Source organism: Thamnophis elegans, chromosome 15 (genome assembly GCF_009769535.1).
Source record: "Thamnophis elegans isolate rThaEle1 chromosome 15, rThaEle1.pri, whole genome shotgun sequence".
NCBI classification, from domain to species: Eukaryota; Metazoa; Chordata; class Lepidosauria; order Squamata; family Colubridae; genus Thamnophis; species Thamnophis elegans.
In genome coordinates, this window is record NC_045555.1 from 19,336,330 (window position 1) to 19,349,803 (window position 13,474).

Genomic DNA, 13,474 nt, shown 5'->3' on the forward strand with positions numbered 1-13,474 from the left:
CACGTGCATGTGCAGTAGTAAAAAAATTGCTTCTGCGCATACACAGAAGCCAAAACCAGATGGCAGCATCTATAGCGCCACCGATAGAACCGGTTTGGGGATGTGGCCGACCAAGTTACTACCTACTTGTCCAAACCGGTCCGAACCGGTAGGAACCCACCTCTGATTCAAATTAAACATCTTCCCCAAAACATGTAGAAAAAGGAAATGGCAACAGGTTCAAAAGCTTGCCTGAATAGTCTTGTTTCCATAGCTTTGCCAAATGCTAAGGAGACAAAGCAGGCATGGCCCTGGGGGGTGTGTGTGTTCAGATTGGCTTACAGTCGCAAAGTGAATTTGCCAACATTAGTAGAATTAAAGATGGGAAAATGGATGGGGACACTGGAATGTTGCTAGAAAGCTGTTGCAGAATGAATGTCAAAAGAAACAAAACAGTAGATTCCAAGGGCTAGAAAGACCCGTGGCCACTTTTTAGTCCACCTCCCCAGGACAGGAATGTCTTCAAACACCCTCTCTGTGGAAGAGAAGCTGCTCTTTCGGGGAGGGAAGGGGTAGAATACCAATGAAAGCAACCGCTGTGAGAGTTAACAAGGAAAAACTGAATTGCAAAGAAAATACACGAAGGAAGAGTGACGGAGTCTGGGCCACTGAATGGAGTTGAGTGTTTACTGGCCGGATGCCTTTCCTGTTGCCAGTGGAGTTCTATTCAGCAGACATATTCTCATCCTGCCCAGAGACAGAAATATCTGTCTCTACCGAGGATCGAACTCACAGCCTCCTGATTGTGAGGCGAGAGCTCCACCTCTAGGCCAATGCACCACATACAACAGATACTAATGCTTGGTGCTTATTCTTTAATCCGTGTTGTAACTTTGCTTCGCTCTCCCTCTCTTAATTAGTTTTCTGATGTGTTAAGAATTGATGCCTTGGATTTCCAGGGGCTCAGGAGGACTTTGTCCTCAGGCCCCTCAGCAAATAGCATTACAATTCACATCCTGCGTATTTTCAAAGGAGGGATGTTTAAATTTATTTACCTAGATTCTGTAAAATTGTCTATGTGGAAGTAGCTCTTTATTATACCTGTGATCACACTGTAGGCCCCACTACCTTTGGTGATAGTGTGTAAGATGCTCTAAATTTGGTGCACGATGCTCTAAATTTGGGAGCCTGATAAAATTGCAGGGATATATGTGTTCAATCAATCAATCATTTAAATGGCCCATAGTACCAACTGGAGAAGAATGCGGTGGTTCAGTGGCTAAGATGCTGAGCTTGTCGATCAGAAAGGTCGGCAGTTTGAATCTCTAGCGCCGCGTAATGGAGTGAGCTCCCATTACTTGTCCCAGCTTCTGCCAACCTAACAGTTCGAAATCATGTAAAAATGCAAGTAGAAAAATAGGGACCACCTTTGGTGGGAAGGTAACAGTGTTCCGTGTGCCTTTGGGGATTAGTCATGCCGGCCACATGACCACAGAGAGTCTTGGGACAACGCTGGTTCTTCGGCTTTGAAATGGGGATGAGCAGCGTCCCCTAGAGTAGGGAACGACTAGCACATATATGCGAGGGGAACCTTTACCTTTGCCAACTGGGGTCACAGGGAATAGAAGACGTCTTCCTCCTGCTAAGGGACCTCAAATGCTGTGTGAATGTGCCTCTCATGTCATCTTCCCTGTCTTTGCATCCAGTTCCGTTATTTCATTTAACTGTCTAAAGTTGGAATGCTAATGTTGTGCTGTTTGTAAGATTTGAATCTTGTTAATGGTACCGGTGCTAAAATTTTTCCCTTCTCATGTACTTTAACAATTAAACAGCCTTCACTGAGGCCAGGACCCGAACTCACAGAATCGGAAAAGAACTATGTGGTAAGGTCACTCCAGAGTCCCTGTCTGCAGCCTCATTTGCACACAGTTGTTCTCTGAGCCTTCTGCAATGGCCAGCACTACTGAGCTGAGCCAAGGTTTTGAGTGTGTGTTTGTCAGCTGGGCACCAGGGTTTCCACGCCTCCAGGTCTTTAGACTGCTTTTGCAACATAAAGGCCAAAACACAAATGACGGTACAGATAGGAATGGAGAAATCCAACTTCCGTATTTTTAGGAGTATAAGACGCACTGGAGTATAAGACGCACCAAGGGTTTGAAGAGGCAAATAAATAAAAAGTTTTTGCACTCTGCAAACCTCCCAAAAATGGCCCGTTTTTCACGAAAATGCCCCCCTCCCTTTTAACAAGGGCATGAATAGTCCTTAGGAGGCTTGTAGAGTTCCTGGCAGGGGGTGAGGTGGGGGAAATGAGCAAAAATTGGCTCATTTTTCACAAAAACGGGCTCGTTTTTTGTAAAAAAAAAAAAAGCATTAGGAAGCTTATAGAGTACTCCTGGGGGCTGGGGGGGGGCAAAATTGAGCAAAAAATAGCCCATTTTTTACTCATTTCTGCCCCCCCCCCCAAGCCCACAGGAGCTCTCTGAAAGCCTCCTACAAGCTATGCATGGCCATTTTGTGAAGGGGTGGGGTTTCAGGAGGCAAAAAAATGCTGTATTCAGTGTATAAGATGCACTCAGATTGTCAGCCTCTTTTTTGAGGGAAAAAGGTGCGTCTGGTATTCCGAAAAATACGGTAGTTCCTACTTATAAGCCCCACATTTGTAGAAGCTTCAGCTGGGATTTGAGTTTTTATCATTTGATGGCTCAGTGAATGCAGTGTCTCTCAAAGTTGGCTATGGACAAAGAGAAAGAAAACACAGTCTGAGATATATTCCATTGGTAGAAAAGTTAAATTGCATGCCAGAGGCAAAAATTTCACACCTAGATTTGAATGTGAGATGCTTCCTGACTAATTGCACTCTCTTTTGCTGCTGTGTTATAAAATTGAAAACTAAATATTCAATTCTTCTGTATCTTGCCTGTTTTCTTATGCTTACAAACCTGGATTTCTTCTACACATTCCTACGTGGATTATATTTCTGGATCTACTTCTCTGTTCTCTGGCTGGACATGCTAAATGTTTCCTCGGGACTGTCCCATGTCGTCCTGACTTGCCCACATTTCCTGTTTTCTTCATTCTGTTCCCACCCGGGATGGCTATTATGTCCTGTCACTGTTATCCAGGAAGTTGTTTGCAATGAGATCTTAAACATTGCTGAAAAATCTGTCCATTACTGCAGCACTCTTTCTCAGCCTGTCTTTTGTCATAAGGGGCCGTTTAGTGACAATAAATCATCTTTCATCATTTCTCAGCAACCACAAGTCCTGCCATTAGAAACTGGCCTGGACCGGAATCATGCCACACGAGAAATGTAAGTTGGCCTGGACTTATTTTCATTTTTGGTTTTTAAGAATAAAGGTCCCGGTCAAGGAATTTGGGGTTATGTTAATTTTAGATTGCAGTTGTGCCCTAGAGTGTGATGTGAACCTATGGCATGAAGAATCCTCTCTGCGGACAAGTGAGCCATTGCCCCAGCTCAGCTCCACCCAGCATGCATGCATGCCTCCCATAGGCCAGCTGATTTCCTGGTCTCTGCCACACATGTGTGTGGGTGGGCCGCATGTAGGAGATGTGCACGCATGCGTGAGTGGTAGCGTACGCATGCACAGAGGGCAAAGAGGGTGCGGTGCGCCATCCTGTGGCCTGTTTCTGCTCCCCCGTTTTGCAGGGAGGCCTGCTAGGCCCAAAATGGGGCATGGGGGTGTGTGCGCACGCATGCATAGGGGGGCGCAGGATGTGTGTGCATTGCATTATGGGTGTGCGTGCACTGTCACGGATATGCACACTTTCTGCACATAATGACAAAAATGTTAGCCATCACTTCCCTAGAATTATACTATCCCAGTTCTAGGAAAGTTTTGGAGGAAATTTTATCCATTTTATCCCAGAGAAAGGTCCTGCAATTGGTGATGTAGCCACTCATAGCCGCTGGGGATGAGTTTGAGGGATCCTCCCTTCCTTGTTGAGAATCTTAGATAACTTGAAAACACCACAATCTTGCTTTGGGGTCACCCTGGCAGACCACCGGATGAGTTTTACATAGTTGCTATATACACATGTAAAAATTAAAGGCTGTTTAGAATTGTTTTTAGTATGTTTTGTGCCTTATTACCTCTTTTGCTCTGTACCCAAAGAAGCATGGCTAGAAAGGCTCACGGTTGTTATCTTTCCTCCTCCCCCTCCTTCTATCATGAACCTTCAGGCTTACCTATCGAGCACTTTACAGCTACATCCCGCAGAACGATGATGAGCTGGAGTTAAGAGATGGAGATATCATCGATGTTATGGAAAAGTGTGATGATGGCTGGTTTGTTGGTAAGCAAAGCTGCCAGCCTTTGGCTCTGCCGTCCAATCAACATGCGTGACCTTTAAAAACCACATCGCTGTCTTTCTTGGGCAATTGCGACAAAGGGTTAAAAGGGGATTCGCAGAGAGAGATTACAGGGTGGAAGTATGACCCTACTTCAGAATGGAGGTGATTACGTCACTAGTGAAATTATTTAAGACGCTTTCAGGGAAATCATCTTCAATCTGAACTACTTGACCTATAGGCGATGTCCAGAGGGGAGGTTAAGAAACTCAAGATGGCGATTCCAACCACGTGATCAAAGACTTGGCAACGTATATATATATTATTCCCTTCCCCTTGAGATAAGTATACATCCGTGATGGCGAACCTATGGCATACGTGCCGCAGGTGGCACGGAGAACCATATCTGAGGGCACGCGAGGCTTTGCCCTATGTCAGCTCCAATGAGCATGCGTGTGCTGGCCAGCTGATTTTCAGCCTTCCGGAGGGCAGGGGGCTGCCGTTTTTTGCCCTCCCCAGACTTCAGGAAAGTCTCCAAAGCCTGTGGATGGCAAAAAACGGGCCCAGTGGAGGTTCAGAAATGAACTTCCGGTAGGTCCTCTGGGCCGTTTTTTGCCCTCCCCAGTGAGGCCTGCACGTATGCACGGGGGGGGGGGGGGAGGTTGGGCGTGCATGCATGCGGGTGGGAGGATATTGCATTATTGGTGTGGGCACACATGCATGTGCTATCACATGCATGTGTGTCCTTTTGACACCCAAGCAAAAAAAATTTTTTTGCCATCATTGGTATAGATATTCAAGAAGTAATCACACAGGTATTCCTCAACCGACTACCATAAAGGAGCCTACCCAGAATGGATGGAAATCTTGACAGCTGTTAAACAAAGGGCCCATGTGACTGCCTCTTACCTCACAAGGCACACACACCCCTCCCCCGGTTATTCCTGCTCTTCCTGAGGTAGTTATTCAATAACCATGAGGTTGGTTAAGTGATCCCTCAGTTCTAGGGCAAGGACCTTCACAGGCACGAACCTCTTCCCATCCCACTGGCTCCATACCCTCCTCCTCCTCTCCCCATGTCACCACTTGTTGAAGTTCTTCAAAACTCAGGGGAGGAGGGCGGATTGATCCATTCCTAGGCCATTCTGGAAGCGGCCGTTTTCTGGGTGGCTGCATTGTAAATGGCAGTCATTTTGGGGATTGTGCCCTGCTGTCCAGGAATGGCGCAACCTGCCATCCTTCTTTAATGTGGTCTCTGGAGATCTTCAAAAGGTGAGGAGAAAGGAACTGGTGTAGTGGAAGCAGGTCCAAAGGCTGTAACTTTAGTTACTAAAGGATTAGTTGCAAGTTGAGGACTTGTATAACATAGCAATTACCGTATTTTTCAGAATATAAGATCCACTCCCCCCCTCTTTAAAAGAGGGTGAAAATTTGGGTGCGTCTTATACACCGAATGTAGCCAAAAACACGAGGTACGGAGGAGGCGATGGTCTCTGGCAATCCCTGCAGCCTGGAACAGCTGATCGGAGGTATTCCGAGAGGCCGATCCACCCACCAATCAACTGCTCGTGCTGAGTCAGACTGCAATAATGTGCTGAAGCTGACCTGGCTGTTCGCTGCTTGCTGCAGGATGTGTCAGAGTTTGCAGCAGCAATCACATTTAGAAAGCACACACAAGTAACTGATTCAGCAGGATTCAATAACTTCTCTTTATATATAATATAACACATTAAATAAATATACAATACCAAAAGCAGATTTTCCAACATGGTAGTTCAGCAGAGGAGAGAAATTTCACTTTCAGTTTTAGTTTCAGATATCAGCACAAGATGCAGCTTTAATACAGAACAAGCCACACCCAGGCTCCTTGCTGTCTTCTTCCTTGTTGCTCACAATGCAAATACTGTTTGTTTCCAAACAACCCTCAACTCTCTCACACACTGATGGGACGCTAGCCAGATGAATACCATGGATGTTGGTAGGCAGAGGCAGAATTTTTTATTTATTTTCCTCCCCCCAAAACTAAGGTGTGTCTTATACTCCAAAAAATACGGTACATATTTTTAATGTCTATATCATTTTATTTGTCCCCAAAGCAAACTCATGAAATCATTAGATGTTGATTCAGTTAAACCAAGATCATTGACGACAAGCAAGCTAAGGGCCTCACCAGTTTAAAATAACATCCCCACGGATCTCACGGCAGTCTGTCTTATCTGGATTTCCCTTTTTATTCCACCGTAGGCACATCAAGGAGAACCCAACAGTTTGGGACTTTCCCAGGAAACTACGTGAAACTACTATCCCTTTAGAAGCCACGGGCTACCTCTTCGTCTCATCTGGAGGAGGACCCGATTAGTGTGAGACCCTTTTTAAAACGATCCTTGGGGAAAGAGAAGTTTTGAATGGAGTAGTCGAGACAGTAGGCGTGCACATGGAACGTGGTGAAATGCTGGAGTTGTGCTGCAAAGTTCCTGCTTCCTTAGAACGCGTACGGAAGAGAGGAGACAGGATGATAAGCCGTGATACTCTGCTGTGTTTCTGTTTTTATTCAGCTACCGGAGGGGGGGAGGGGGGGGAGAATAACAGAAGGAAACACAACAGGGTTTCTGTTGGACAGAGGAAGAAAAGGAGAGAGACTGCCAGGAGCAGAGGGTGTAGATTGCTCAGACATCCTGCAGCTTTTGTTTGCTCTTTATAGGAAAAGGCCAAGTTGTCATGGAGCTCCTCCTCTCCCAAGGACCTAAAAAAAACAAACCCAGAAGGAATTGTAGCCCCACAGCATCTGAAAGGCCAGGCCTGCCCCACGCTTGTTCTAGTACTTGACAGATTCCAAACTAAACGGCTAGAACAAAGGAAGATGGAATCGATGTTCCGCCATAGTCTATTTGGATTTATTCTGCAAAATATTCCTGAACGTGCCTTTCTAGAACTGATAATATATGTAATTTCTGGCTGCATCTTTTTTTTCTTCTTCTTCAATAAACTAGAAATTCGGTCAACTTCTACTGTGCACACTTGATTGAGAGTAAACCCCATTGAATTGATTGACATTTTCCCATTACTGGACTTTATTTCTGTTTTTTATAGTCATTTGGATGGTGAATTGCATAATGATACACTAAAATAAACCTTGTTTCTGCTGTGTTTTATAGTTTATAGGGATTCACATTCAGCATACTTTCTTTCTCTTATACATTCGTCTCCAGAATAGAAGTGTTTCGTTTTCTTCATCCCGAGATCAGCCAAAAACAGCAACTGAAGTGCTTTAATAATATGATTGTAGATATGTATATTCCCTTTGTAAAAACGTATAAATCTTATATTGCAAATTGAAATATAAAGCAGAGTCTTTTAAAAACAGTTTGAGGAGGACGCTTCCGTTTTATTTATTATCACACTAAATAAATTAGTACTTGGGCTACAAAACACTGTTTTTCAACACTTTGCATCAGTGCTTCTATTGCACTAAAATGGCTTAGTGCGTTAAGCGGCTTTGTGCTGAAGCTTCTAGAATGCCATCCATTTCTAGGCTTGAAACAGCTGAGGTCACTTGAGACCACAGACGGGCTGCTAGTTCCCAAAACACCTGTAGGTGGCACAGCTAATCACAAAACAACCCCTTTACTACAAGGCGAACAAGCGCTTTCAGGGGTTGCAAGTCATCCTAGTGGGTTGGCAAAGGCGTTGCTATAGCTCAAAAATCCTATTTATTTTATTTAGTAATATATTAAAAAGAGGTGTAGTCTACCCTGTTTTAAGGGATATTTGAATATTTTTATTTTTGGATTGGCAGTAAAGTGACAGAATTGAACGGTTTTATTTTGCAAATATCAATATTGGTAGCATGTAACTATCCACAATAGCATTTTTAATTACTATATATTTATATTTCTGCTGACATAGTTCTAAAGAAAAAAGTTATTGTCTGTTTTATTTTACAGAGGATTATTTACAGTTAACAAATGGAAATGTTTAAAGCATGTTTCTTTGTGTAAAATATGAAATAAATATTAATCCAACATGAAATGGTAAAGTCTGCCCTGGTTACTTAGATGTTATCTGAGAGATTGTCCCAACCTGATGAATATTTTTGAATGTGATTTGGAGCACAATTCAAGTCTGTCTAAAGCAGTGGTGGAATTCAATTGTTTTTACTGCCTGTTTTGTGGGCGTGGCATGGCTTTGTGGGTGTGCCAGGGGAAGGATACTGCAAAATCCCCATTCCCTCCCCACCCCATAAACCTGCTTTCCAGCTCCAGTCTCTTGTTCAGGGCAACAAGATCAGCTAGGAGGCAGCAGGGGCGTGGCCAGCCTATTTGCCAGTTCTCTGAACTATTCAAAATTTCCGCTACCGGTTCTCCAGAATTGGTCAGAACTGGCTGAATACCACCTCTAATCTAAAGCTTATTATGATGAGGAGGCAAGCAGATTTGGGGGTGGGGTGGGGAGAAAATTAAGAACAGCCACGTTTCTTCCCATCAACCATGCCTGCCTTGGGGATTTGCTACATCATTTCCACAGGCGTGCAGGTCAGGAAGAGTGCTCAGGTTGGGTGCAAGAGGTGCTGGGCAGTAAGGGAGAATGTGCAAGACGGGGTACACCAAAGGTGGCATGTGGATCAGGGTGGTGGTGCAAAGGGTTGTACAAGAGGTGTTGCACAGGTTGGCGCATAAGGGGTGTGGTGCAGGTCAGGAAGGATGGCAGTGTATAGTTAGCACAAGAGCTGCCATAGGTCGTGAAGGGTGTGTGCAAGAGCTGCTGTAAGTCAAGGTGACTCTGTAGAGATGCAGTGAGGGTCAGTGAGGGTGGTCAGGTCTTGCATGGTCAGCAAGGGTCCCGGGAGTGTGGGGAACATGTTGAAGATTGGGAATGGTGTGTAGGAGCACAAAAAGTGCTATACATTGAGTTGGGATGCCTGTGGAATCAGAAAGGGTGACTGGTGCATGGTATTTGCGCAAGAGGTGCTGCACACATCAGGGAGAGTGTGTAGGGGCGTGGTGTAGATCAGAGAAGGTGGTAGAGGTGTGGCATGGATCAGGACAAGTGCATGGTGGAGGGGAAGGGGTGCATATGGGTCATGGAGAGTGCACAGGAGTGTGGTGGAACCTGGAGCGGTGCTGAGTGTGTGAAGGGTGCCACGCAGATTAGGAATGGTATCTGACAGATGCTGTGGGAGTTAGGGAGGGCATGGGAGTGCAGTACAAGGCAAGAAAGGTGCACAGGATGTGCGAGAAAAGTGATGGGAATTAGATAGCAATAGCATTTAGACTTATATACCACTTCATAGGGCTTTCAGCCCTCTCTAAGCGGTTTACAGAGTCAGCATATCGCCCCCACAGTCTGGGTCCCCATTTCACCCACCTCGGAAGGCTGGAAGGCTGAGTCAACCTTGAGCCGGTGAGATTAGAACAGCTGAACTGCAGATAACAGTCAGCTGAAGTGGCCTGCAGTACTGCACCCTAACCACTGCGCCACCTCGGGTGCAGGGTGGATCAGGACTGATAGATATGTGGGAGATGCCTCACAGGTCAGGAAGGCTGCACAGGTGCAGCATAGTTTGGGAAGAGTGCACATGGCCATGCCAGGTGTTGAGTCAAGGAGTGCACATGGGGGCTGTCAGCTGCCACTGCACATTTGTGCCTCAACCATTTAATATCAGCTGCCATGAACTTAAGGGAGGCTGGATAGAGGCGAGGATGCTTCGAGGGCAACTCTCGTGCAAGACGAATGTCAGCGTAAACTCTTTTACTCTGTTACATTGGGAAAGCAATACTCTGGTTTAAGTAGATTTGTTTACATTGGAAAAAAAAACCTGCACGGGTTTTATCCAGGTTTTTTTGCCTGACATACTTTCATCGCTAACATTTTAAATGTAAATCTTTTAAAAAAAATCTCAGTGTGTGTGTGTGTTTCCATTTTTTTCAGTGTAAATTTCCACGACATAAGCAGCATTTCCATACAAAAATATGTAAGTATTTGGACTTGAATAATTTCTTCCAGTGTCCTACTATTTAGAAAATATAATCCCTGAAATTCTAATTAAATTTCAGCTAATAGAGTTAATATTAGTGATAGTGGCTAACAGCTAATAGAGCACTCAAATTAGAATCATGACAAAACATTTTTTTTAATTGAAAAGGTTTTTCCACTCATAGTATGAAGAATGAAAAATACAAAATTTAACACTTTCATCAGAATGAAGAAATGAACAGCATAACATTGCTACACCACCTTTTTCCCTTGCAAGTAGCATGATAATACACTTACCAAAGAGGAAAGACATGATCTATCCATAGTACACCTTGCCCCTGGCAGAGGCTTACGTGTGTGTCAGTTCCAATAAAATCTTCTGGAAACAGAAAGGAGAGAAAATGACATTTCCCACACATGCACAGACACAACATACTATATTACCTGTATCCTGCCAAGTTTTCAAATCTCTGGATAGGGAAGAGCAACAAAGATGACTAGGGGACTGGAGGCTAAAACATATGAAGAATGGTTGCAGGAATTGGGTATGTCTAGTGTAGTGAAAAGAAGGACTAGGGGCAGTGGTGGGATTCAACCGGTTTGCATCACTTCAGCCGAACTGGTTGTTAAATTGCTGGCGGGCCCTGCTCCCTGTTTTGGCTCCCAGGTAAGTGCAGGGAGGCCTACTAGGCCCAAAATGGGGCGCACCGGGGGAGGGGGGATGCGGCTCAGCCAGAATGGAAATATTACTTTATTAATAAACATGAAATGTATTAAAATATTTAAAATATTTTAAAAATATAATACAATATATATTATTGGTAGCAAAACAGAAGCATGCAAAGAATGTTATTTATATCTTATTTCCTAGTCCAAGGGTTAAATTTTTTTTAGATATCTGCCAATTGCAGTTTTTTTAACACTGATTTTAAACTAGCATTTTTTTTCTATAGCCAGGGCTATAGTTAAAAATAATACATAACAAGAAATAATTTAATTATGTTTATTCTTCATTAGTTAAATTTTCTTTGAACTGTGCTCTAACACTTTCACTGGAAATCTGGAGGGGGAAAAAAAGATTGACATTAAATGAAAAACCACTACATACATAGTCACCATTACACAGATACACTTGCAGCTGTTGTGAATGACTGCCCAGGCACACACATCTTTCACAAATGTGCCATAGAATGTGAAAAACACACAATGACAACAGGGCTTGATAAAGTCCTTTTAATGGAAAATGTAAAACCCCTTTCAACTTTTGATGTACAAAGCATGTTTAACACTTGCACTTTTAACAAATTAAAGCAAGCCAATGTTTTAAAAAAATACATTATTGAATGTATATGTATATATTTACATAGCATATTAAGTTTTATATTTAGCTTTAAAAGTTCACATAAATTTTTACCAAAATGAGACAAATTTTAAATAAATTACACATTTTTGAAAATGTTTCATTGTACACTGAATAGCTTCAATAAAATACTGAAGTGTCTGTAGCATATATTTCATATATTTTTATGATACAAAGTTTACAGTTATTTGGCAGTAATTTTCAGATCATGACATGACTGCTGTGCGGATTCAGCAATGTTTCAATTGCAGGCAATAGCTGGTGTTTGTATCCTACTCTCACAGTTAACTGTCTCAATGCAGTGAAAAATATCCAGGTTATTTTAAACAAAACTGTACAAATCACATTTACATTTGATCAACAATAGAGCATAGAATTCTGTAGTTTTTTTCCAAAAATAAATACATCTTAAACTTTTGACAGTTTGAAAAATTCATTTACACTATAATACATAACAGCTCAGTGCCGTTTAGAGTTTCCCATTTCAAAAAAGCTCAAGTTAAATTCAAAAGCACTGAAAGCAAAGTCTATTTTGTTGCAGTGTCAGTAGCAAGTAAATATAAGAAACATATTTTCTTGGCACTGATAGTTCGTGCAGCTTATATTAGTGAAGACACTCTTTATCGTAAAGAAAAATACGATAGATTATTTTCTTCTGAGCCCAAGGAGGGAACCCATGCATTTTAATTTTCTTCAATATCTTCCATTTCATGTTCATGAGTTTTCAAAGCTCTCACCATTTCCTTAACTGCATGACATAATATATTTTTTATCTGTAAGAAAATCAAAGAAGAAATAAATGTTTGAAAAAAGACAGTGAGGGGAAGAGATCAATGTTCCCTCTAATTTTTTTTCAGTGTGTGTGGAAAAGTATAGTGTTTGAGCGGCACATTTTCATGTCTGAGCACCTGATTTTTTTTCACAGATGTTTCACAGAGAAATTGATTTATAGGAACTGAATTGGAATGGAGAAAAATGGTTTTGTTTGTGTGTGTGTGTGTGTGTGTGTGTGTGTATTTGAGTGAGCGACGGATCCGGTAAAGGAACTGCGCCTATTTAGAAAAGAAGGTAAATTGTTGCAAACATGATCAGTCGAAGATAAGTATGGGGACAGGTTGGGCGGTAGAGAGAAAGTGATAAAAGAGTAGGAGAGAGTAAGAAAAAAGAGGAAAGAGAGACAGAAAGAGACAGAGAAGGAGAGAGAAAGTGACAGAAGAGTGGGAAAGGAGAAAGAGAGACAAAGAGAAAGGATGAGACCGAAAGAGACAAAGAGGAGAGAGAAGGGAGAGGGAGAAGGAGAGAAAGTGACAGAAGAATGGAAAAGAAAGAGAGAAAGAGAAGAGAGGCAAAGAGAAAGAGGATGAGAGAGACAGAGAGAGAAGAGAAGAAGAGGAAAGAGGAAGAGAGAACATCTCATTTCAACCCTGAGGTGCAAATATTCTCTTTGATTGGTAATTTTATTTGTCCATTTACTATCTAATACTCTCATTCCTCCTTAAGTTCATCAAGAATTTTCTTCTTTTTATTGAATTTATCACAATACCTTGAGAACAACTTTTTCAGCATAGCTTTACAACTATTTAAAATATATAGAAATTTAGGTCACGTTTTCAGAACATTAGTCTACTATTTATAAGTCACTAAGTCAAAGAAACAGAATTCAGAAAGTTGGCTTCCCTTTTTGTAATTGCCTATTGCCTGCTTAACTTTTTACCTACATTTTTGATAACTGATATTCACTGTTGACCCAAGAAGCCCATCGTAGAAAGAAACCCTCCATATGAACTTTGTTTGGTTTCCATGGAATGAAGTTTGGTCTTTTTCTCAACCATACAGTAGCATATTCTTTCTAA

At 42.5% G+C, this 13,474-nt stretch overlaps 2 protein-coding genes across 20 annotated transcripts in view; one reads left to right on the top strand and one right to left on the bottom strand.

Moving 5' to 3' along the window:
- Window positions 1-8,080, top strand: part of SORBS1 (sorbin and SH3 domain containing 1) — a 129,110-nt gene extending 121,030 nt beyond the window's left edge. For 17 of the 18 annotated variants that reach the window (XM_032231556.1, XM_032231567.1, XM_032231558.1 and 14 more), the window contains 4 exons: window positions 1,812-1,862; window positions 3,231-3,289; window positions 4,181-4,293; window positions 6,533-8,080. In XM_032231556.1, the coding sequence (XP_032087447.1) occupies window positions 1,812-1,862; window positions 3,231-3,289; window positions 4,181-4,293; window positions 6,533-6,600 (291 nt within the window). In that variant the 3' untranslated portion in view covers window positions 6,601-8,080. The remainder of the gene's footprint in view (window positions 1-1,811; window positions 1,863-3,230; window positions 3,290-4,180; window positions 4,294-6,532) is intronic. The other variant, XM_032231561.1, reaches the window with a different exon arrangement.
- Window positions 8,081-11,480: 3,400 nt separating this feature from the next.
- Window positions 11,481-13,474, bottom strand: part of JMJD1C (jumonji domain containing 1C) — a 130,873-nt gene continuing 128,879 nt past the window's right edge. For both annotated transcript variants that reach the window (XM_032232310.1, XM_032232309.1), the window contains exon 26: window positions 11,481-12,394. In XM_032232310.1, coding sequence (XP_032088201.1) covers window positions 12,305-12,394 — 90 coding nt within the window. In that variant the 3' untranslated portion in view covers window positions 11,481-12,304. The remainder of the gene's footprint in view (window positions 12,395-13,474) is intronic.